The following is a 25,987-nucleotide window of genomic DNA, read 5'->3' as shown; positions in this document are numbered from 1 at the left end:
AATAAAATTGGAGTCCACTTTGCTTAGGTTTCTAAAAACTATTTTTAAGGACTCTAGAACAATTAAAATTATTTAATGCACTTCATTTGCACTTTCAAGTCCCTGATATTTTAGTACTTGATAGTAAATTTTTACAGTCCTGTTCTCACTTTATGAGAAAGGGCTATTTTAAATTTCAAAGAAAAAAGAAACTATAGATTTCTCATGACAACAACTTTGCTTAAGTCGCAAGAGGGGCAGAAAACGAAAAGGGATAGTGGTAGTGCTTTTTTTTTCATGCTAAACAGATTTGCAAAAGAAATACAAATACAAAAGTGACGACCAGCAACAGGCTCTGGGCCCAGCTAGACTGGTCCTAGTCAATTTACAATACCCAGTGAAGATCAATGGCCCTCTTAAAACTATCTACTCCCTTGCTCATTACCACCTCTTCCGGTAAACTGTTCCAAGGTTCCACTACCCTGCTAAAATAATAATTTTTCCTAACATCCGTGTTAGCCTGAGATTTAAATAGCTTGAAACAATGACCCCTTGTCCTGTTTTCAGTGCTAAACTTCAGCCCCGTAACATCTTTCATTTTAATAAATTTAAACAACTGAATCATGTCCCCTCGGTCTCTTCTTTGCTCAAGACTGTACATTTTTAGCCTTCTAAGCCTGGAATCATAGTCTAAGCGAGAAAGTCCATTTATTAGCCTTGTAGCTCGCCTTTGAACCCTTTCCAATACATTAATGTCTTTCTTAAGATAAGGAGACCAAAACTGAACAGCATACTCCAAATGAGGTCTTACCAAACTTCTATATAACGGCAGAAGAACTTCTTTAGATTTGTTTGAAATAAATCTTTTGATAAACCTAAGCATCTTATTGGCCTTGTTACTAGCAATGCTGCACTGTTGGCTAAACTTAAAATTCTGACTTATTAAGACCCCAGATCAGTAACTTTGTCTGCCTGACTAATGACTGAACCTTGCAAATAATAACTTGTACACTTATTTCCATGCCCTAAATGTAGCACTTGACATTTCCCAACATTAACAGCCATACCCCATTTATCAGCCCACTCCGTAATATGATCTAGATCCTTTTGCAGCTGTTTTGTTTGTTCTTCATTTTCTACAGTCCCCATAACTTTGACATCATCAGCAAAACAATTCATGTTCCCAGAAATATTTTTGTGAATATCGTTCATAAAAACAATGAACAAAACAGGCCCTAACACTGATCCTTGAAGAATCCCGCTTAAAACCTCACTCCAATTAGAATAATTTCCCCTTACAACTACCCTTTGTTTCCTTCCGGCCAGCCAGTTTTTTACCCAAATGAAAGTTTTCCCTCCTATTCCTATACCAGCTAATTTGCTAAGTAGAGCAACATGCGGTACCTTATCGAAAGCTTTTTGAAAATCAATGTAAACAACATCTACAGGCTTCTTATAATAAGCTAAAAGAAAACAGAAAATAATTTCCAAAATGCTGCATTCGGAATTATATAAATAACAAGACATGAAACATGTGAGTCAAAAAAAATTTGTAATATGTTTCAGAAAGGTGAGAACCATGGTTTTTACATTTTTGGTAAGGATGTTAGCAAGGAGCTGAATTTGACCTACATTGGCATTCTTTCTTCCTACCCCCTCCCATTTGCAGTTTGTAGCCACATTTTTACAAATTTTCAAGGTTTTCCAGCACTATAAAATGAAATTTATTTTTTCAAGGGTTTTTTTTTTTTTGGAATGAATGAGGATAATTTCCGGGAGTTGAGGGCCTCTAGCAAAGCGGAGGCTCTAAGCTATAACTTGCTTAGCTTGTACGTAAATCTAGGCACGTCTACAGGCCTTTCCAGAAACACATTTCTTTAAGTTTTGTTAGCAGCTGGAACTTTGAGTGTGCCAGTAGATCAGGAAGAATGGCAGAGCAAATTGTACTTCAAATTCTGTAGTTTACCTATCGCCAATGCACCTTTGTAACCTGGTGCGTTATCCTGATGAAAGATGATTTTTTTTTCTTTTTCAAACCAGGCCTCTTCTCCAGAATTTTGGCATCCAGCTGGTCAAGAAGGTTAGAGTAATATTTGCCAGTAATTGCTTTGACCTTCACAAGGCAATCATTAACAGGATTCCTTTCACACCCCAAAACATGTTGCGCAAAACCTTTTTGACAGATAGATCAACTTCTCTCTTTTGGCGCTGGACATGGCACTATGATTGTTGTTTTGTTTTTGGCGTGTAGTGTTGTACCTATGTCTCACCCGTGGTGACAAATTGTATCACAAAACTGTTCCGATTCCTACTGAAATGATCCAAACATTGCTGCGAAAATCTGCTTTGATCGGCATTCAGCAAATGAAGCACCCATCTTGGTGCAAGCAGTCACAACCCCAATTCTTTGTGCAAGATGTTTCACTCATTTTTTCTGATATCCTAACAGCCTCGGCTTTGTCACTCATTTTCATTCGCCTATCTTCCAACATGATATATGCTCTTTTCGATGATTTTAGCTGGTGTTGCGGTTTTTGGTAGTGATTCACATGGGAAATATTTGGGAGATGTGGGGGACTTAAGAGGACAACTGCCCACTTTTTAACGGTTTACATGGATGAAGTAAAGTCCAATTAAACATTTTTCAACGTGGGATGAATTTTTTAAGGGGGTAAACCCAACCAAAACAAAGAATGTTATGAAGGCACAATATTCAAATTTATGCATTTTAAAGGAAAACAAATAGGATGTCTACTGCAAAAATTACTGCAAATAAACTACTTGAGAGAACAAGCTGAAATTTTTCATATGCACTAATAACAAGACCCTCCAGGCAGGAAACATACATTTTTGCTTTTTAGAAGGCCATTTCGATGTCAGGCCGAGTACTTTTCACCTTACTCTTGTATACTGTTAGTTCTGGTTTTTAAATATATACAAGAAAGGCCTTTTTGTGAAGCAACCTCTCTTTCTCCAAGAATAAAAGTGGTTGCCCTAGGATGCCTACAATGCAAGGGGATGTCTAGCTAACTTTTGCTTAGTTCGTGAAGGCATAATCTGGCCCACTTTACTGAGTTTCAAGGGAGGGGGCTATATCTCCAAGTCCCCCTCCTTGGCTACACACCTGCACAAATATAAAACACAAAATATTTTCCATTGACTCTCGCCATATTCTCTAAGAGGAAGATCATGTTCATAATCAAAATACAAACAGAAAACATAATTCTATGTACTTGTGAACATAAATGAATACCAATCACATAGCAAAGCAAAGGAAAGTCAACAGGGCAAAGTTCTTACGTAAATCAAATGCTACATAATTAAATTTTAAACTTCTATAATTTTCACAGTTTTTCAATCGAGAAAAAGCTAATTGAATTGTTCATCAACAATGTTGCTTTTTTCCCTTCATTATGATATAATCTAAAGTAATAAAAATTTAACTCTTACAGCAAATTTTAAAAATTACAGAGCTTTCAGAAATAATTCTAAATACAGTTTGCAAACAAAAAGATTATTTCTTCTGAAGCAATATGATTTTAATGGTGAAAATCATGTAGATCATACATTCATTTTTAATGCTTAAAGAACAAAAGGATAATACCAGTTATACACATAAATAATCCAACTTCAGAGCACTTTGGAAGGACAGATTTATGAATTTCAGGAAGATGTGGCAATGCTACTAATCGGACATGTAAATTTTCCTTAAAAATCTAGAAATAGAAAAAAAACTTAATCACAATCACCAGCAAAAAAAATGTTTAATTATTACAGAAAATTTTACACCAATTTCAGAAAATTGAACTATTAATTTGTTTTAAAAATTTTTATCAATACATTAGTAAATAAATTAACCCTTTGCACCCAAGATCTTTTCTTTTGAGAAAACCATCCCAAGACATATCCTGCTTATTTTGTAATTTTCTTACGCCTAACATACAATAATTTCAGACACAATTCAGTGTTTTAACCTTTTAAATTTTAAACATTTAACATATCTGTGTTCTTTAAATAAGGCACTTTTTTAAATGATAAACAGTGAAATCCTGTTACAACGAAATATCTGTTAATACGAACAAAACGTTCGGTCCCGTTTTAAAACCTATTAAAATGTATAAAAATTCTTGTTTCAACCAAAAGATTTTTTCAAGAAATCGACACAAAAAGATTTTTTTCAATGCAAGCTTGACTATTTTTTACTTATTGCTGTTTTTGGAAATTAAAAAACGACTTTCACAAGTCGTAACGAGAGAATTCCGTTTATCCTTTCGAAACAGAGCCATTCAAAGCAGAAATCGGTTCATACTAAATCGTAAGCTGACGTGTGGCAACAAAAGCTAGTGTCTAGCAGTGCAAAGTCGATTTCTGTGCATCAAACGTGAGGTACTCTGAGAATTTACAAGGAGGTCAGCAAAATTTCAACTTCTTGTGGTCAGTAAAGTTATGTTCATAAATTAGAATCCTTTATTTTGTCCTCTGAGGAAAAATTTCTCATATAAAAGAAAATAACTTTTGTGAAATCAATCAATGAACAAAAGGTCAGTGTTCAATACTTTTTTCTTTGTTTTTTCAGAATAAGTAATGTGTTCAATTACATTTTAGATTGTTAGTATCAGTAATTGTTGCAGCTTTAATTATATTAGAGTGGACATTTGCAAAATTAACACTTTTTAAAAACTAAGAAAGTTTTAAGACGATTCCGTTACAACGAAAAATTTCATTGGTCGCTTGGAGTTGGTTGTAACAGGATTCACTGTAATATGTGGTTTGGTGACTTTCAGCAATAAAATACCTTTGAATACCCTGAAATACCTTTTAATTCTTAATAGTTGGCTTTATTAGGTTTTTAAGCACAAGAGCCTGATAAGCTAAAGTGTGTTTCCTATTAGAACAATATAGAGCTTCTTATTCAATCAGACACCATCAACCTTGTGGTTCCTGAAAATTTCCTCTTAATGGGTCAACTAAAGCTTCTATGTATTGCAAATGAGTAAGAAACCATACCACATCAAATCAAGTAGGAGTGAGAAGCACCTCTTCACTTACCACATCAAAGCAAAGAGTGATGAGAAGCACTGCTTGAGTTACCATATAATGTGGCGGCTGAAAGAAGGCAATTTTTGTCGGCAATGGGTTGAACATATGTAACACATCAAAACTTTCAAATAACACTTCATTAATTTCAATCTGTGAAGGTGTAAGTACACTTATCAGATTTATAAGTGGGCTTGTTGTTCATTGTAGGAAAATGTGCCTCATTTAGATCATGGGAATAAACAGGCATGCTTTTACTTACTCTATCTTAAACTAAGAAGAAACTTGATCTGGATATCTTAATTAGTTGAAATTTTAAATTTAGTCAGCAGTGTAGTACAGCAAGTAACAAAGTCAACAGAATGCTGGTTTTATCAACAGGTCTATTCAAGGCCGGATACAAGGGTGGAGCAATAACCCACCCCTTGAGAGACTCTGCAACCGGCAATATTACAGAATGTAAGTCCTAAAAATGTAATTGTAGGCTCATTTTAGTTGTGTTATGTTTAAGGAATGGAGTTTGAAAGAATTTCTTGGGAAAATTTTCAAAACTCAAGTTTCAAAAAATGCAATTTTAAACAATGTTTGGTGACATTCGGAAAGAGAGGTTTTGTGGCTTTCCCATGGAAAATATTTAGAAGTCTACAAATAGTATAAATTCAATTACATTACGACAAATTTTAACATTTTTAAAAAATTAACGTCATTGTCCCTTACCATTTCTGCTTTTAGAGAATGACTTCTTGTTAAATCAATGGAAACACTTTTAAATGCATCATCTAGAATCTTCAGTGCTTTTCTTGGGTTTTGGAAAAAATAATGAGCAAAAACAATATTATGCTCAAAAAGGCTCAGTGAACTGCAAGAGGAAGGCAATTATTAAAATTTGCTTCATTGAGCAGCGTAAACTGACAATAATCACACATAGGAAAACAATTATATAGAAAAGCAAAAGTTGTCACAACCACAACCTCTATTACACAAAATGTAAAGGAGTGAAAGACATTTTCTGTTCCAAGCAGATTTGATGCTAACAATTGAAGTTCAGTTATGCATGTCATAAGCATTGAAAGGTGAAAAAAATCACACAAAATCAATACCTGCAATTTGAGAAAATAACACACATACATATATAAAATACATAATATTCTTTTAAAGTAGGATAAGTTCATTTATACAAAGATAGAAGTGGGAAAAAAATTAAGAATAAAATTTAGTTTAAATTTTAGGGCATTTAAAGTTCAAAGGAAGTTCACATGCTCAATGTTAGGTAGTTTCATCTAAATAAATAGATTTATTTACTATAAAGATAAAAAATGCAGTAAATTAATCTAGGGCATTTTAAGTAGGTAATTAATCTAGGTATTTTAATAATTTATTAATTATTAAAATACAAAATAAAATATGTCAATCCAAGGCAACATATTTTTAAATTACTTCAAACTATCAAAAATATTAAAATATTAAGTAAGATGCAAAATATTAAAAGTAAGATGAAAAGGATTGCAATCTTAAACAAAGGAACCAGTATTCCAAGAAGTGCATGCTCAATGTTGAAATCAGCAAGATGAAATTTATAAAAAAATGAGCACAATCCAATAAATTTATAAAGAATTTAAGCACTATATTCACTTTTAAGACTTTTTAATGTTTTCACATACTTGATAACAGGATTCACAGCCAGCAGCTACAAATAACGGTTGCAAAAAGAAAATTAAATGCCTTATATGTTGTTATTAAGTGCCTTATTTAAGGGTCATTCTCCAAAAAGTGTAACTTTTAAGTCACATGTACTTAACAGTAAAAGCTTAAAGAATAGTTCATTTAATATTTTTTACATTCCCCATAAAAGTATCCATTTAAATCTGTCAACATTTTTTGAAAAAAATTTTTTAAATATTTTTTTGCTTCACAACATGTGCATTCTCACCTCCGTGGCATGTCACACACCTGGTGCAGCTCATAATGATGCTTAATAACTTGTTTAAATAAAACAATGAACTTATTTTTTAGAACTTTTTCCTCACAAGTGTCTCAAACACTAAATGCTCAAGGGTATTTAAATTTTTTCTATTGTGATTTAATTTGTTTTAGTAGGATAATGAGGTCTGTCACACAAAAAATTCTCACCTCCGTTACCTAAACTCAAAATGCCATTCCTCATTAACACCTCGCAGAATTGACATCGATTTTTATTTTCCATGATGCAAGAGATCCTCCTTGTTTATTTTCAGCCATAGTTGAAGTTGTGAGATTTTTGTCAAAAAACAAGAAGATAGATTTTGCTTTAAAAACTTAGTGTGGTTACTCTGACTTCTCACCTCCGTGAACTTGAATTTCAGGGATGTAAATTAATTTTAAAAAAGAAGTGAACATGTTTTCATATGCTTGACATGCGCAGATTATATCAACAAAGAAAAAAAAAATTTCCCTTGAAAAATGTATCAATTATGCCTACATTAATGGCAAATTCCTCACCTCCCTGACAGACCTTATCAATGTCATTACTTCTGAGGTGAAAATAAATGATGGAGGGGGAAGACATCAATAATAGGCATTCTACCAAAATTATAAATTGCCAGTATAGCCTCAAATTTACTAAATACTATTTTTTAACATAAATTTGAAACTACTAATTAAGCCATACTTTAATTAAGAGAGCTTAATATTAGATTCCCACTAATCATTAAAATAGCTGATTGTTTGCACAATTAACAAAATTACTACTTTGATATTAAATATACCTCAATTTTTAAATATTAAAAGTTTTTTTCTTTTTTTAAATTTCCGTGAATAAGGCATTTTTTAATTTTTTTTTATTTATGAGTAAAATAATTGGAACTTAGCTGAGCCATTGTTTATGGTTACTTCTAGTAGGTAACACTTCCATGTAAGAATGAAAAAAAAAAAGGTTTCAAAATTGAAAAATATTTGCCTTCAAAAGTTTTCTGGAGAACAACCCTTAGGTGTATGCTGCATATTTAAAAAATAAGTAAATGCTTGCATTGTATATTTTATTGATTTATACTTTGTAGAACTTTAGACTAGAGGTTGCCAGTCGCCAACTAAAGATCATTTCATTGAAAATTTCCGGTAAGCGTTTTCTTGAGCTTGTACAATTTTTTCTTTCTTTTTTTTTTATTGGTTATTTCAGACCGAATATTTTTAGCAAAAGTAGCTAAGTCTATTATTTCTGATATTTTTACATACATTTAAAAATGATAGGTTTTTTACAAACATTTTTTTTGCAAAGGCTTTGTTTTTGCATTTACAGTCTATTACAATTCCGAATTCCCTCAAAAATAATTGTGTTAGGTGACAGATATTTTCAGACTACTAAATAAACCACAGCTTGCATGACACAGCCTGCATCTCACATGCTTTTATTTAGTTATTATTGCCTACGTTTCTATTATATTCTAAAATTTTAAAACTATTTCTTTTGGTTGTATAGCGGCTGCCGCTTATATGTATCACGTTTGTTGTAAACAGTTTTGATTCCCTAAAGCAGCTTATTTAATAAAGCTGGATTTTGTTCTGTTTTTGACAGTTTGTTTCCTTAAAGTGGGTTTTTCAATTAAATGGCGTCCACTGTATATGTACACCTTTATATAAAAAATATATCCAGTGAAATTTTGTTAATTTTTTTCTGTAGAGTATGAATCTTTTAATTTGTTGTTAATATTACTAACACTGAATAGGTTATTTACAGTCTGCGATGCACACCCATTTAAAAACAAAATAGCTGCCAAAAGTGCAACCCTTTTTTGTGACTTTATGTAGAAAGTGGTAATCATTCTGAATATCTAGTCTAAAGCCTTATTTGTTCGCTAACTAAAGTTTTCTAAAAGCGGAAAGAAAAAAAATCAACATTAAAATGTGTCAAAATAATCTTTGGCTAACTAGACTTTAGAAATGATGTTGTTAAGACTCTTAAAAATTGGCTAATTTACCTAGCACAGGAAACAGATGCATTACTGTTTAAATATAAATGTTTTCAGGGGGAAAAAAACATAAAATATAGTTTTAAAAAAATAAAGAAAAAAATAAAAGGAGATAGTTAAATTTTATACTCAATCTGAATAGAGTAATGAGAGGAAGCATCCTTTTGCATTAAAACAGATATCAGCTCTGATGTGCATGATGTTTTTGCAAAAAATTCGAGTTCATCTGAAATAGCATAAAAAGGTTTTAATTATTTTCAAAAGTTTTATTATAGTTAGGCTTGCCAGACATCCCGGTTTGGCCGGGACAGTCTCGGTTTTCAGACAAAATCCTGGTGTCCCGGTTGGTTTACTTCACATCCCAGAAAAAGATAAATTTGATTACAAATGACCAAAAAGGCTTAAAAATAATTAACTGTGAAGGATAATTTAGGATAATTACTATATCATTTGTAAATTTGAGTTGTAAAATTAATACCGGATTAGCTTGTGAAGATTTTTACAAGATCAAAACCAAAAGAGACTGTCTGAAAGAGCACTATAAAATGAAAAGAATAACTAAATAACGTTGAACTTTTTATTCTTCATTCAAAGTATTTTTTCTAACTAAAATAAATTGTAAATATTCACATCTAAGAAATGAAATGTTCAAATTTTATCTGCTTATGTCATGTTTTATTACTACTGTTTTAGGTTCATAATTAGTAAACATTTATTCATAGGAATAAACTGCCCTACACTCCAAAAATTATCCACTGGTGTGTGTGGATGCCCCTTTGGGATACTAACGACGTTGATGGGGGGGGCGGGGCATTCCCGTGTCCCGGTTGTACATCTCAGAAATCTGGCAAGCCTAATTATAGTACATCAGAAACAGAAGAAATATATTTTAAGCTTATTGAAATGTCTTCATTTTATGATTTTATAAAAGCTTTAAACATGTATAACAAGGTTCCCTTCCAAAATGGAAATGAAAATAAAGCACATAAAGCACACTATTTTTTCTCCAACTAAGGTGGTTTCTATGCGTTCTTAGTAAATCATAATACTTTATGCAGACTCCGAAGTGGTTTTTTGATGGGAAAAAGTAGGAAATAAGGAATCAAAAAATAAAAAAGTAGAAAAAGTAAGAAAAAAATCGCTTAAAAAAGTAGGAAAAAATAGGAAGAGATAGAACTACACACACATTAAGAAGACTGACAATCATTAGGATTAAAAATAAACTGGTGGAAACAAAGATATTACTTACAAAAATATGAAAACAAAATCTAAACAAAGAAACACGCCAAAAACAGTCAAGTAAAAGCAATAAGCAATCATGATTGCTCAAAAAAAAGGAAAACGACTGAAAATGCAGAACTAAAATAAAATGTGTTCTTAAATATGGGACATAAAATTTATAATAAAATAATTAAACTAAATAAATAACGAAATAAGTCAACTAAATAGTTAGTACTATGTTATGTAATTTTAGCAATTCAACATACATTTTTGTTTCAGGCACGTCATTTATGGGGGTCAATGTCTCCCCTCCCTGGCTTTGGAAAATTAATGCTTGTGCGGTTTTTGTTTGCAGATAAAATTTGCATTCAGTATACATCCTTCGCTAGCCACCTCCGGGGGGAGGGATCAAAGTGATGAGTCAGTTCTAATTTTAATCAAGCAATAAAAACAAATATTGTTTTAATGGTTTGATGATTTTTACCTCCTTCTTGTTCCAAAATTTTTGTCACGAAAATAAAAGGAAACATCCATGCATAGTAAACATAACATTTTTACCAAAGACAAAGATTAGTTACTAATGTTTCTCTGTGCAAAAAAGGGAAGGCTTGTAGTTTATCCCAATCCTCACCATACAACAAAAATATTCATTCGGAAATTGTTCTCGAAATTGAGAGTGTGTGTGGGGGGGGGGGGCACCTGACATCAAACGCCTGCATATATCTCCTTCTCTCCCCCCTCTGATCAGGCGCACTAAGTAAAATAACATACAGTAGATACGCCGCATCGGTATAATTGCCGCACCCCGAAAAAAGTAAGAGTCTGCTAAAAAAATTTCAAATGCTCAGAAATGTCGCATTGCCATAAACACAGCACATAAAAATGATGTGCAACTCCTCGATATTGATGATATATCAGAGTAGAAAATACCCATTAAAAAGAAAAGAAATGCATATTAGTTAGTAGCTCTATCCCCAACTTTTAAAAATATGAAGAAATAAAAACAAAATATTGCATTTAAATTGATTTCCGATTTTTCTCCAAAAATCGGGAACGTTTTGCCCATTCAGGTTTTATGTTTTTTTTTTTTTTTTTTCAAATATGTACACTCTTTGCAAGGAAAGAAAATGAAATTTTATAATCATGTTTACAATTTAGAATGAACAATAATCATACTTATGTACGAAAAAAGTTTCCGCGATTATTTTTGAAGTAGTCAGTTTTAGCGAATTTCTGTTATCTGTCGCTTTTATATCGTATAAAATATGTATAGTGTACAAGTTTTTCAGTTTTTGCTTCCTCATGTTCCTTTTAAGGTTTTACATTGCCTTTTTGTTTAAATTGAGATCCATTTCACTTGTAATCATACAAAAAATTGGCGAATAGGAAATTCGGTTTTTCCCGCATTTTTTGAACAGTCGGCCGTTTACTTTACTTAAAGCTTCTAATTGATGGGTAAATTATATATGGTTGCATCAGAATGTGCCAGTATCTATTTTTTTAGTTTCGTTAATACAGTAGGACTGAAGTCAGGGCGATAAAAAGAAAAGTTGTTCATAAACGCCGCAACGGCAAAAAAAGTCACTTACGAAAATTTAACTTTTAACCACACAAACGCAACGGCGTTCCTTCCAGAAATTACTGTAGTCATTCAATGAAAAGCTAAGGATCCGTTTGTTCCTTTTACTTTTCAAAATCAAAACATGCAGAAAATTATTGGTGCGGCATTGCAAAAATAAAAATCAATGCACAATTAGAAGTGCTATACTAAAGAAAGAAAGGTACAGATGTGATATACCCCCCCATTTGGCGATATTCAATTTTTTTGCACAAAATTAAAATATTTTTCTCGCCAATGAGGCGATAATTTTTTATGCATGGCATCCCTGGCCAAACTAACCTGTGTTTAGCAACCCGAAGGCAATCTTACAGATCTGTTCAAACTTGTTTACTTGGGTTGTTTGGGTTTCACGCAGGAGAGATACGTGGTGTTGTTTCGTGCAATATACCTTACGGAATGCTTATTTTGTGTTAGTTTAAATTCAGTAGTTGTGTTTTGAAGTAAAAACATTAGAAAATGCCAGTTTCTTCAAACTTGAAGGTTAATTAAAAGTTAACTCCAACGTGGTGTGTATCTGTAACGTGGTGTGTATCTGTGTGTATCTGTAACGTGGTGTGTATCTGTGTGTATCATTGTCGTATGATGTATTGTTTTAGACTGAGTGAGAATATTTATACCATATAAAAAGGTAAGTTCTTTATTTTAGAATTCAAAAAAAACCTCTCACTTCCAAAATTCTTTGTTTTTACAAATCCTTGAGGGGTTCTTGTAGTTTTTAACTTTATTTTTACTGTATGTAAATTAATTTTACAGAAATAGTACGGTTATTTTGTTCCAAAAGTTAATTCTTATCGATGCCACGAATTATTTAGACATTCTATTAACGTGCCTCCTTTAGGTACTGAATTTTATGTCAACAATTGAAAGTTCTTTCGGTTGTACTCTTAAAAATGCTGAATTTTATTAATAAATCTGCACAATAATGGTGCATATTTCACACTTAAAACTGAACGGAAGGAGCCACCCTTGGGTGTCTCCATGAAAATATACATAACTGTGACCATACTCCGACTGTAATGTATATTAACAGTTGGAGGGATAACAGAACGAGCGGAGCGAGGTCCTGGCGAGCCAGAGGTCTCATAGTACTTTTGTAATGAGACCGAGGCAGGGCCGGCGAGCCGAGGTCTCATTACGAAAGTACTATGAGACCGAGGGCTCGTATCCCGGAGAAATGATGAAAAAAAAAATTAATGCATTAATTTCTACTTGTAATTAATACAATAATTTATTTCATTGTATTTTAATATGTTTACAAAAAACCCCGGCCCTGTACATTTTTGAAGCATATATTCGTGATGTTCTTTGTTGTGCTTTTATGTTGTTTTTATATATATCGTGTTCTGAAGTGCTTTGATCATGTTTTTTTATCTGATTTTTTCCTGTTGGCGCTAAAAAAGCATCGCTAAGAACGATGTATGACATATGTCGTCATACATCGTTTTCTTGGCGACGCTTTCTTGGCGCCAACAGGAAAAAGTCGCCAAGGGTGGGGTATATCACATCAATTCCGAAAGAAAAAGTAGGAAAAAAAAGGAAAAAAGAGGAAAATAAGGAGAGAGCTCTAAAAAGTAGGAAAAACTAGGAAAAATAGGAACTCTTCGGGGTCTGTTTATGGTTTTTATTGGACTTAATACCCTCCCTACTAGCAAAATTTCTTGCATCAACCTTGACAGATCTTGATATCATACTGACGGCATCAATATTGACGTGTTTCATACTGCATAAAGCTTGCATAAAGATTAAAAAGCAATATTACAATAACAACACGTATGCAACATTGCATTCATCTTAAAATATCAATATTGATATTACCTTACAATAACAACATTGCATACATGTTGACGCCGCCAAGATGATATTGATTTCATGCTGTCGTCGTCAAGGTAATTAGTACACAATAGAACAGGTAGACCTTCGTTGATACTTGCGCATGCGCACAGTTCTTTCTACCCAGCGTCCCTCGCATTGCTGGCACATCGATTCAGTCGGTTCAGAGGAGTTGCACGTGGCGTTGCATTTTTTAGGCTTCGTTAAGTTGGTTGCTTGGTTATTAGTGTGGAATTGTATTGTTTTAGGAATAAATTATGAATGACTGATATTTGAATTTGTTTATTAATATAGTACTAAACAAGTCATATCGCAGACGATGTGCGATCAATGTTAGAAATGGCCGAAAATAACTTTTTTCGTCCCTAGACTTTGAAACAAAGGACATGAAGCCCAGAATTTCGTATTATCACTTCAATCTCACGAGTAAAAAATTTTATTCAACGGTTATTTATGTTATTCTTTAAGATAAATTCACATGTTTTGTCCATGGATATTTTCAATGCTGACATCCATTTGAAAATGTACTTTATTGTATTTATTTATTATTTTGCTATCTTTACTCTTAAATGTGCTATAAACCTTCCGCAATTATTCCTAACTAGGCATTTTATATCTTTATAGCACAATTAGAAGCATGAATTTAAAAAATAAGTCAAGTATTACGCAAAACGAAGAAAGTTTCATTTTTTAAATTAAATTGCGAGTACTATTAATATCTTTATATGAATTTCCAATCAGATATCAGCTTTAAGAAAATATTCTTAGGCTAGAAAATTATCTTGAAGAATAACAGAAATAATTAAAGAATGAAATTTAACTCTCGAGTTTAAAGTGAAAATAATACAAATAAATAAATGGATAAAACACCTTGCAAACGTGCTGATTTCATACTGTCATGTCAATGTATCCTGACATTTTCCTGTCATATCAATACGTATGCAATATTACAAAAGCAAGATCATCTAGCCTAGACCTTGATTTCATGCTGTCATGACAACATCTATATATTATCCTGTCATATCAATACATATGCAATATTACAAAAGCAAAATCATCTTGCCTAGACCTTGATTTTATGCTGTCATGACAACATCTTGATATTATCCTGTCATATCAATACGTATGCAATATTACAAAAGCAGCATACCTTGATATTTTCCTGATATTATGCTGCATACATCTTGTCAGTCAATATTGTGGCAGCCTGCTGACAGCATAAATGGAGTAACATAACAATATTGAGGCAGCATTAATGCAAGATGATTTTTCTAGCATGTCAACCTTTATGCAATGCTGAGGCAAGATATTTTGCTTACTGTGCTGTTCTTGGAGACCCAGTAACAAATGGACAAATAAATACATACATTTTGATAAAATGAAATGAAAAAAATAGGACATTAGTATGAACGAATATTGAGAGGGAAAATGAAAAATAAAAGCACAATGCAGACTTAAAATCCCTAAAGAATGTTTTGAGAACCATTCACAATGGTTTTGTGGAACATTTTATGATTTTGCAGAACAGTTCAGTGTTGCGTTTAAAAATCATTTAGAGCACTATTAAAAAAATTAGTATCAGAGTTTAATTAATAAAACACATATAAAACTAAATTAAACTCTGAGTATGTAAAGTATTTTGATTCCCTACATTCACATATATGTGATTATAACGTTAAAATAACAATTACAAAAAAAAAAGAAAACTGCATATAATATGAAAAGTTCTAAAGTTACTTTAAGTTTCAAAATATTATTAAAAAATGCAATGCATGGGAAGTGACCAGAAAAATCCAGACAGAAAAGACGAGATAGCTTCAAAACGCTTATTTTAGGAAATGGGAATTGGAAAAAGAAAGGTGATTAAAGAAAAATAATTGTATTTTTTAAAAACTTTCAAACACAATTTTTTTGAAATCTATAGGTACAGAAGATTATTAAATATCATACACAGTGGAATCCGCTAAATTGGACCATCAGTTAATGGGACCAAATCTTGAAGAACCAAAACAAATACCATTACACAATAGTAATATTATTTACTTATTGGGACCAAAAATCAGTTTAAATTGAACCGAGGAACATGAGAACAAATTGGAAAAAAATTAAAATCATCCACAACAGTTAGTGCAATGAAAATTAATGTTTCTTCGTAACTTTCAATTAAACTCAGAAAAATGTCCAGGAAAAAGTTGTTAACGAAACTCCCATTTCATGGCGGCAGTGTTTCAGCAGAAATCAAAATTTCATTGAAATTCAAATTTCTTCAATTTAGTAGTGAAATAAGTAATTAACATTTCATTGGAAAAATTTTATTACCACCGATCAATACATTTCAGCACACTTTTTTTTCAATCAATTTTTAGTTACTTCTGGTTGTTGAATTGAATCGAAACCGACTAATAACTAAAACCGTATAAGTCTGGGACGAGTGTAAAAATATTATTTGCTTCATTTTAATTTATTTTTCAATGGAAACATTTCATAAACAGCAATTTTTCTTCTTTTTATGCTTACCATACATATAGGCAGAGTTTAAAAATAGATGATCTTTTCGAAAATATTCGATATTTTGATATCTAACCGATATTTTCAATTGCACAAACGAATTGTCTTCAAAATAGTAAATGCATCCTCAAATCACTCTTTATTTTCTTATACTATAATTACAATATGTGGACTTAAAATTAAGGTTTCTTTCATTCTTTACATCTACTATTTTGTTTTACATTTTTATTAATTTTAATGGAGTTAATTTAGCATTAGCTGTTTTACTTATTTTTCTTCTGTTAACTACTTTTACAGTTATATGAATCAGAAATAAATAATATGCATTAGTTGGTGCTCAATCACAAGGTATTTTCTTTTTTCTGAGCAATGTTTAATATTTAATTCTGCATTTTCAATGTGAATTTAAATTGTTACATTACTAATAATTTTATGAATATGAAATACAAGTATAAAAGGAATATTATATTACTTTGTTATATATGATACATCATAAAAATACAGTACATAACCTTTTGGTTATTTTAAATAATAAATGAACAATATTTATATGATCAATGTACTTTTTATATTGAAAATATCATAGTTGAAAAAATGAATATAAAAAATATCAAAGTATCATGATATTTTCAAAATAAATATTGGATATCAACTGATATATATCATCGAACCCTGCATATGGGGCTCACAATAATCGTAAGGGCATTTATGTGTTTCGTGTTTATAGCATGTTTGGTCAAGCTACACAGGTTCCATTGGCTTAATCGTACTAGTCGGTTATTTAGTCCAAAATGGTCCCCTCCCAATGTGGCCCTATTAACCAGAATCAACTAATGCATGAAACACAAAACTTACAATATATTTTTAACTTTTATACAAAATAACTGATTTTTTGAAAACATATACAGTAGAATCTCAAAAATCTGAGTCCTCAAAGTTCGAGGTTCTGCTTAATTTGAGGCGTTTACCTTATATTTTCAGTTATTTGTTGGTTACTAAAAAATAATTTTCATTAGAATTGAAAAATAAAATTTGCATTGAGAGATTGTTTTTTCAACAACTCCTTAAGAGGCATGCAATTATTCACCAACTACAAAGAATAGGTTTAAAAAAATTCCTTGGACGTAGAAACTTCATAGATAAAATCAACATTGAGTTGCCTCAAAGAATGTTTTATATGCTTTTTGGAATACCCAATTGGAGTCAAAAAAAGAAGGTTAATAACTTGACCCCACAAGAGTCGTATAGATAAAATTTAAACGTTCTAGAACTAACAGTTTTTGTGTTCTGCGAGATACATTTATACGCTCGCTCACAAACACATAGATACATTGAAGTTTGACATAACTCATCGAAATGGATTCAGGCACTCTATACGTTCAGGCAACAGCAAAAAGAAGATAAAATTCGTTTAGAGGCAAAAACTATTTTGAGATTTCAAAGATAATTTCTCTTTTTTCGAAGGCAATTTACTTATTTTTCTTTGAACAAGGAAGTAAAAAACACTTAATTATGTCGTCAATAGAATGTAGAATTTTAATCTGGAACAATTTTCAAGATAATCAGACTCTATGGTGTGTTTTGGTTTCAGAACTAGTTTAAAGCAATGAGAAAAAAAAGAGAAAAAGTAATTTTACAGATTCATAACATAGCCAACAATAAAAAAATTTAATAACCTTTTATAGCTGCTTCTTGTAAATTCATGTTCGATTGTAAAAAAAAAAAAAAGATGAGTGATCTGAGCAGTGACGGATCTGAACGATTTGTAAACAGCGCCAGAACCATGCCAAAAGCAAGTTGCCAAACCAAAAGTACAGACGAGAGAGAAAAACGAGATGGAGTGCTATCAAGTATTGACTCAATATTACGATATAAACGTATAATCTGGAGCCTCTAAATAAAAATGTAGATTAATATGCTCCAACCATATATTTTTTTCTGTTTTTTCCATCATTTAAGAAAATTTAAATGCTTCATATTTTCCTTAATTTTTATCTTTCGGAACTTTATTAACCTACATGCTTGTATGGCAACTGCTTTCTAAAAGTTTTGTCTGCTATGCGGTCAACGTGTGTTTCGATATTACTAGAAGTTTCATTCTTTTATAAATTTGTACTTGTGAATATTCACCGAAAACCTTTTTGTTTATGAGCGACGAGTATCTTATTGCTTTTTATAGTTCAATCTTCAATTCCATTTGCAACACTAATCATTTGCTGTAATATCGAAAAAAGATCATGTCATCACAAACTGAAAGTTGTTTTCCAGTATCCTGTTTTTTTTCCAATTCAAATTAAATTTTAAATCAATATTTGAATTTCATTTTTTTTAATTTAATCATGGAAAACAGTGATTTAGACATAGAATTCATCTTAGGAAAGTTTTGCGACAAACAGCTTGTTTTGAAATACTTTGCAAATATAAGAGAAAGTCTTCTAATAATTGATAAACATTCTGCCGTTGATTCTCTAAGGAAATTTCGAAAGTGTTTATTATTCTTTGAAAGCACTCATATGTTGAGTAGCGATTATTTAATTGTGTATGATCATGGTTCTGATAATATTGATATTGAAACTGTCAATGACATGTTGCTGTCAATACTAGAAATTTTATCTGAGCACATTATTTCAGTTATAAAAAAAATTGAAACTGACACTTCACAAGAGTTTTACAATGGCCTGTTTGAAACTGTTGTCTTGTTATTACGAATTCTTTTAAATCATCGTAAATCAGTGCAATACCATAAACTGCTATTTGAAAATTTAAGATTATACTTTAATGAGTATACAGTCGAATGCGAAAAATTTTCAAGTGAAATTCAAAATGAAGAATTTTGCTTCTACAATGCAACATTACACTTTTTCTTGCAGATTTTAAAAATTATTCCCATTGATTCACGCAATATTTATGTTTCAAATGAGGCTCTTATAAATACAGTACGCATTTTCTGTTTATCCGACCGTCAAACTATGAATTTCTTCATAAGCTCCCTTTTGCCATCAATATTAAATGTTTCAGATAATGAGCTTAAAACTGGGATATTGTCAACTGTCTGGAACTTTATTTCTTCTCATTTTCCATCTTGGGAGACCAAGCCTGGTAGAATGTCCTGCCTCTATAGTTTGCTTTGTTGTCTCTCTGAATTTACTTTTCAAATGGATGAAGTTGGAGATTGCTGTATTTATGAGGATAGTATGTTTTGGAAATTAATTCAATGTGGTTTATCCAGCAGTGAATCTTATATGAGAAAGCAGTGCTTGTATGTTTTCAAACTGCTCCTTGCATTGCTTGATAAAGAAAACAAAAAAATTAATGTACTTGAGGATGGCATACCATTCTTTCAATGGAGTTCTACATGTATCAGTATTTGGGCAGATGTAATTACATTGTTTGAAACTTTGGAAGAAAAACAGGTATAATACTCAAAATAAACTTCAAATTTATTAAATTTGAAATTGTGAGTTTTACATTTTAAGACGTGTTTTTTTTCTCCATATAACTCTTAATTTTGTTACGTTCCTTTAAAAACTTGCTGACTTGATTAGACCAAGCTATAGACAACATATCTTTTCGGATTCAGTCTCAGTTTTTTTAACACAAGACACATTTACGATGAACCTGCACCTAAAAAAATAAACAAGAGTCCATTTGTCGTGAACAGCCGCTCCCACGCTCATCCAAGGTCGCCTCTCACTCTCCTCTTGACCCCTGACCCCTGATCGGATGTGGGGGTTCTTTCGAGTGGGGTTGGTGGGAATCGGATGACTGGACGAAAGAGAGAGATGCGGAGAACGGGACGAGAGAAGGAAGGATGCAATAGAGCTCTGGAGATGTCTTGTCTCTCATTTACTTTCTTGGACATTTGTGAACAATCATACTATACGAGATGTACATATTTATGTTGAATTGTGATCTGTCCCTTTTTTACTATTTCAATAAAAACTTGGGACTAAACTGCTGATTTTTTACTTACATATCAGAGCAGCAAACCATCCCAAAAATATGGAAACTTACCCAACGTGGTACTCCGAATAAAACGATTATATGAAAGAGCAAATTCGCGACACCAACGTTTTATGAACTCTTCAGACTGACAACTATGCTCACATTCTGTATATACATGTTCAATGTTCTCACATGTGTATACATTAGAACAAGGGCATATCCAGCTCAAAATGGAAGGGAGCAGTTCTGTTATTAGGGCTTTCAGAAAGGGTTAATCCCCCTCTAATTTTCGAAACAATGTAATGATGCATTTATGTATGTACTTTGTTTTCCCTATAAAATGCATTGCCCACACACTAGGGAAAAATCTGAACTTGGAGGCCTAGAGGAAGCATTTTTTTCTAGTATATGGAACTATAGGGAAGGGGGGGGGGAGGTGAGTCACATATAATTATACACTTTTGCGAAAGTAGGGAGTTTGGAAAATGTGGTTTTGATACTGTATTACTTGCATTCTTAGCGGTATTGAGCTGGTGACCCAAATAATCACTAATCCCTTTTTAATAAACTACCAAAGAAGAATTGTGTCAGAAGTATTTTGAAGGGGGTATTTTTTGTTAGGCTCATTGTTATGAAAATTTTGAAATCTGAAACTATTTCTGTAGATAAAGGGCTATTGCTGTGTATAGGTGTATGTAAGGAAATGCACTTATTACTTATTCAGACTCTGACAGGAACAAGATGATCATTTAAGATGGTTAGCAGTGAGAGATCACTCCTCATTGTATTTTACATGTATAAATATTATGTTTTATTGTTTTTTCATTCAATATTCATTGAGTACATGACCTTTCGACCCCTCAACTCCTAGGTATTGTAACATGCATATTTTAGTACTGGAGGGTTTTTTTTACCATGCAACTCTTCATTTTATGACAATCCTAAAAAAAACTGACTATTGGACCAAGCTGTTAACACATTTTTTCGGACAATTTTTTTAAAAGAAGACAATTTTATGTACCCATATCCCACACTTAAAAAAGAACCAAAAGAAATGGGGTAAAACAGTGTTTTATGCACTCTACAGACTGACAACTGCTCTCACATTCTGTTTTTATGTATTCAGTGTTTCTTTGACTTTCTGAACTAAGTTGCCATTTCTGTAACTCAACTCCCGGAAAATGGAAATGGTTGACTTGGGGAGAAGTAACTGAATTTTTGGCATACCATTGTTACGAACATGGCTGTAGAGTTGGAATCAGACTCATTTTTGGGGTAAAAGAGTCGTGAGTCAAAGTTTTAAAGTTCTAAGAGTTTGAGTAGGTCATTTTCCCTCTAAGTCCTCAACTCTGCTAGTGCACACAGAGTCAGTCGGAGTCAGACAGATTTTGGGGTAAAGGAGTAAGAGTCGAAAATTCTAAAATTTCTTGAGTCCGAGCCGGAGTTGATAATTTTCCCCACCAACTCCGCACCCTTGATTATGAAGCTTCTTTCTTGTATATTTGTTTTTTTTTTTGGTCTTAACTGGATTTGTGCATGGTTTAATTCTTGTGACATGTATCTGAATAATGTTTTATGTATTTAACTTTTCTTGATTGCGTTTTTTATGCATAGGTGCATATCATCAAGCCTGTTCTGCCTAAATTTGAGCGATTAGTTTCTTTAACTGTTAAAGAAAGTATGTATAAGTATACTTATTTGATATCTTCATTATATTAACATTGATGATTATATTTCATTCAGCTTCAAAATTTGGTTTATTAATCTGTCAATTTTGCCTTTTTAAGATGAATTAATTATTACAACAATGCAATGAGTTGTTGTATTTGCCAGTTCAAATCAATGTTTCACCAAGCTTTATAAGAATTACTAACTTTCTATCCTGGTGAATAATCATGTGTTTGTAATCTTTCATATTGTGTCAATTCATGGCACCGATATTATGTTGTGGTCATCACTAAATTTTCTTCTGTATCAATCTTATAAATTCTTCAATCTAGGCACAAAAAGAAACTTGCTGTGCATCACAAAGTATTATCTAAGGTCAGAAGGTAAAACGCACAACAGTACAAAAAACACAAAATGAAATGAACAAATTAGATACACAATTAAACAGAAATTTAAGCAAAAAAAAAAAAAAAAAAAAATGCAATTAAAGTTAAACAATTTAATAAATGAAATGTTTATAAAGACATTTCATTTATTCAATTGCTTAACTTTGATTTTATTTATGATTACACACATTTGGGAATATAGCCATTCTCAGTGGAGAAGCTTTTACCTCTAAATAGTCTACAACCTTTTTCCATATTTTATTTCCAGGACAATGTGCATAAAAGATGTACGTTACCTAGGAATGGAAGAACAACCAGGGCTACAGGCAGGAATCGAACCCCCGAAACCACACAGCCACTGAGCTTAACTTTAATTGTGTTTTTTTCTTCCTCAAATTTTTGTTTAATTGTGTTCATTTCCTTTTGTGTTTTTTGTACTGTTATACATTTTACCTTCTGGCCCTTTCTGATACTTTGTCGTGCATAGGAGCATAGGGAGATTCTTTTTTGTCTAAAAAAATAACACCATATAACTGCTTATGTAATCGCTACTTCGGTCAGTGGCGGCGCGAGAGCAAAAGTAGACGTCGGCGATGCAGTTTTGCCAGGCCCTTTTAATCATAAAATATTGTCAGACAAATAATTGAATTCATAGAATTAATTTTTGTACTAACTATTGGCACTTAGGGTTCCCAATTCACTTAATTGCTGGGACAAAAACATTTCGTGATTAGTAGCGCAGTCAAAAAGGAAGTTTTTTTCGTTGTGGGGGAAGGAGGCGGTACACTGACAGGGGAAAAAATTTCCTGATAGAAAGGGGGGTCCGGGGGTTCTCCCCATTAAAGATTTCGAAATTTTGTAGTTTAAAAACGCCATTTTAGGCTTTCTTTGCTGATGTTAAGGGAAAAAGGGTACAGGGGGTCTCGGTGGAAATTTCTAGAAATTGAAGCCTTAAAAATGCAATTATGGGCCATATTATTGACTTTAGGGTCAGAGACTGTCCCAGATCGATTCTTAAAAAAAAAAAAAAGAAAAAGAAAGAAAGAAAAGAAAAAGGTCAAAATCAATCTCCTGCAAATTCTCGAAATTGAAGTTTCAAAATTGGAATTTTAGACAATTTTTGAAGATTTTACAGGAAGGAAGGGAGATCCCTCGAAAAATTTTGAAAATTATGGTCCTAAAAACTTAGCAATATTTTATATTCAGGAGCCATTCCACTTGTACTTTTTGTTAGTGAAATTTAAAAAGCCTAATTGCTTATGATATAAAAGAAAGGCGGTATGGGGACCCTTGCCCGAATATTTTCTGAAATTCAAGCCTTAAAAATGTGATTATAGGGCCATATTTCGTAATATTACGCTCGGTAATTTTTTTAATTCAAGCTAAAAAAACGCAATTTTAAGCGATTTTCGACGTTGTTGAGTATTTGGGGGCTTTAAGCTGGAAATATAGCAAAGTTTAAGATCTGGAAACAAAATTTCAGTTGCTCCATAATGCTTTTGGTGTGTGTGTGTGGAGGGGGGGAGGAGTTCGGAGGAGCAGCATTTTAGATATTTTCTTACTTTTAGATGAACTTAGGAAACAAGAGAAAAAAGAAAAGAACTGAAAAGAAGAGAGAAAAGAAGGGGGGGGGTGGGGATAGAGTTAGCTGATCAATAAGCTGTTGCCATTGAATCTTTTTAAATCAGGCCCCGACAGAATTGGGCCAAACATTTGCTAAGGCTGGCTCTGTGCAGTCTCTGCTGCACGCACTATTTTGATTACTTTTGCGTCTGTTGTATTTAATAAGAGCTTCAATTGAAAACATGGAAATATCTTAAAACTTCTGAGAATTTTGCGAGGCCCTGTCTGCGAGAGGCCATCAGCAGTTGCCGACGCCTAGCGCCGCCACTGACTTCAGTTCTGCTATGCGAAAATACAGGAATGTTTTGATAATTCGAAAATTGGCGATCTTAATTCATTTGCGTTAAATTTTTGCTGTCTATGCCTGTGCTAGGAATGTTTTTGCTTTCCTTACAAAAACAAAGAGTAGGGAAATATCAGGAAATAGTTTATGTTTGTCAGTAGTTCGATCTAAATGTAACAATTTGTGACACTTTTTATAGTAATTATCTTGATCAGCTTTTCGAAGGTTTTCTGAAAATAAATGTTAAAAAAAGTAGCTTTTGTATTTTTTAAAGTTAATATCTCCATTAATGAAAACTCTTCTGACCTAAGATCTTCTGAAATAAATGCTCCGAAATTTTCTGAATCTGATGGTGCCAGATTTAGAATCAGACTTCCAGCTGTTTCAGAAGGTAATTGGACATAGATAGATACCAAACATAGATACATAGACATACCTTTATTTTAATTTTGGATTAATCTTCTGTTAATAAGTATGTGCCAACAATTTCTGTTTATATCTCACATTGATGCTTTTTTCAGCCACAAGTTCTTTTGCCTTTACGTTGCACACTTCTTGGATTATATGTATTATCAAGAGAATGCTCATTCATGAAAGCAAGTACATTACAAGATGGAGTCTCACTACTGTTTTGAATTTTAATTTCAAGACCTGCCCGATTCAAGTACAAAATTCAATGGTATGTATTTTTAAATTCACTATTTCATTTATACAAATACAAATACAAAAGTGACGACCAGCAACAGGCTCTTGGCCCAGCTAGACTGGTCCTAGTCAATTTACAATCCCCAGTAAAGATCAATGGCCCTCTTAAAACTATCTACTCCCTTGCTCATTACCACCTCTTCCGGTAAACTGTTCCAAGGTTCCACTACCCTGCTAAAATAATAATTTTTCCTAACATCCGTGTTAGCCTGAGATTTAAATAGCTTAAAACAATGACCCCTTGTCCTGTTTTCAGTGCTAAACTTCAGCCCCGTAACATCTTTCATTTTAATAAATTTAAACAACTGAATCATGTCCCCTCGGTCTCTTCTTTGCTCAAGACTGTACATTTTTAGCCTTCTAAGCCTGGAATCATAGTCTAAGTGAGAAAGTCCATTTATTAGCCTTGTAGCCTGCCTTTGAACCCTTTCCAATACATTAATGTCTTTCTTAAGATAAGGAGACCAAAACTGAACAGCATACTCCAAATGAGGTCTTACCAAACTTCTATATAAGGGCAGAAGAACTTCTTTAGATTTGTTTGAAATAGATCTATTGATAAACCCAAGCATCTTATGGGCCTTGTTACTAGCAATGCTGCACTGTTGGCTAAACTTTATTCCTGACTTATTAAAACCCCCAGATCAGTAACTTTGTCTGCCTGACTAATGACTGAACCTTGGAAATAATAACTTGTACACTTATTTCCATGCCCTAAATGTAGCACTTGACATTTCCCAACATTAACAGCCATACCCCATTTATCAGCCCACTCCGTAATATGATCTAGATCCTCTTGCAGCTGATTTGCTTGTTCTTCATTTTCTACAGTCCCCATAACTTTGACATCATCAGCAAAACAATTCATGTTCCCAGAAATATTTTTGTGAATATCGTTCATAAAGACAATGAACAAAACAGGCCCTAACACTGAGCCTTGAGGAACCCCGCTTAAAACCTCACTCCGATTAGAATAATTTCCCCTTACAACTACCCTTTGTTTCCTTCCGGTCAGCCAGTTTTTTACCCAAATGAAAGTTTTCCCTCCTATTCCTATATCAGCTAATTTGCTAAGTAGAGTAACATGCGGTACCTTATCGAAAGCTTTTTGAAAATCAATGTAAACAACATCTACAGGCTTCTTATTGTCCAAAGCCATGGTAACTTTGTCATAGAAATGTAATAAATTAGTTGCACGAGATTTACCTTTCCTGAAACCGTACTGAAAACTAGTCAA

At 32.6% G+C, this 25,987-nt stretch overlaps 2 protein-coding genes across 2 annotated transcripts in view; one reads left to right on the top strand and one right to left on the bottom strand.

Moving 5' to 3' along the window:
• Positions 1–17,890, bottom strand: part of LOC129224122 (DNA helicase MCM9-like) — a 67,262-nt gene extending 49,372 nt beyond the window's left edge. Inside the window, exons 1-4 of the mRNA XM_054858532.1 lie at positions 17,817–17,890; positions 9,090–9,186; positions 5,734–5,875; positions 3,584–3,695 (exon numbers count right to left, since the gene is read on the bottom strand). Of these exons, the coding sequence (XP_054714507.1) occupies positions 3,584–3,695; positions 5,734–5,875; positions 9,090–9,186; positions 17,817–17,844 (379 nt within the window). The 5' untranslated portion in view covers positions 17,845–17,890. The remainder of the gene's footprint in view (positions 1–3,583; positions 3,696–5,733; positions 5,876–9,089; positions 9,187–17,816) is intronic.
• Positions 17,891–18,263: 373 nt separating this feature from the next.
• The window catches only part of LOC129224911 (probable methyltransferase TARBP1), a 29,974-nt gene continuing 22,250 nt past the window's right edge, over positions 18,264–25,987 (top strand). The window contains exons 1-3 of the mRNA XM_054859458.1: positions 18,264–19,553; positions 21,700–21,763; positions 24,567–24,724. Of these exons, the coding sequence (XP_054715433.1) occupies positions 18,480–19,553; positions 21,700–21,763; positions 24,567–24,724 (1,296 nt within the window). The 5' untranslated portion in view covers positions 18,264–18,479. The remainder of the gene's footprint in view (positions 19,554–21,699; positions 21,764–24,566; positions 24,725–25,987) is intronic.

This window comes from Uloborus diversus, chromosome 6 (genome assembly GCF_026930045.1).
Source record: "Uloborus diversus isolate 005 chromosome 6, Udiv.v.3.1, whole genome shotgun sequence".
NCBI classification, from domain to species: Eukaryota; Metazoa; Arthropoda; class Arachnida; order Araneae; family Uloboridae; genus Uloborus; species Uloborus diversus.
This window is presented reverse-complemented; position numbering and strand designations above follow the sequence as displayed.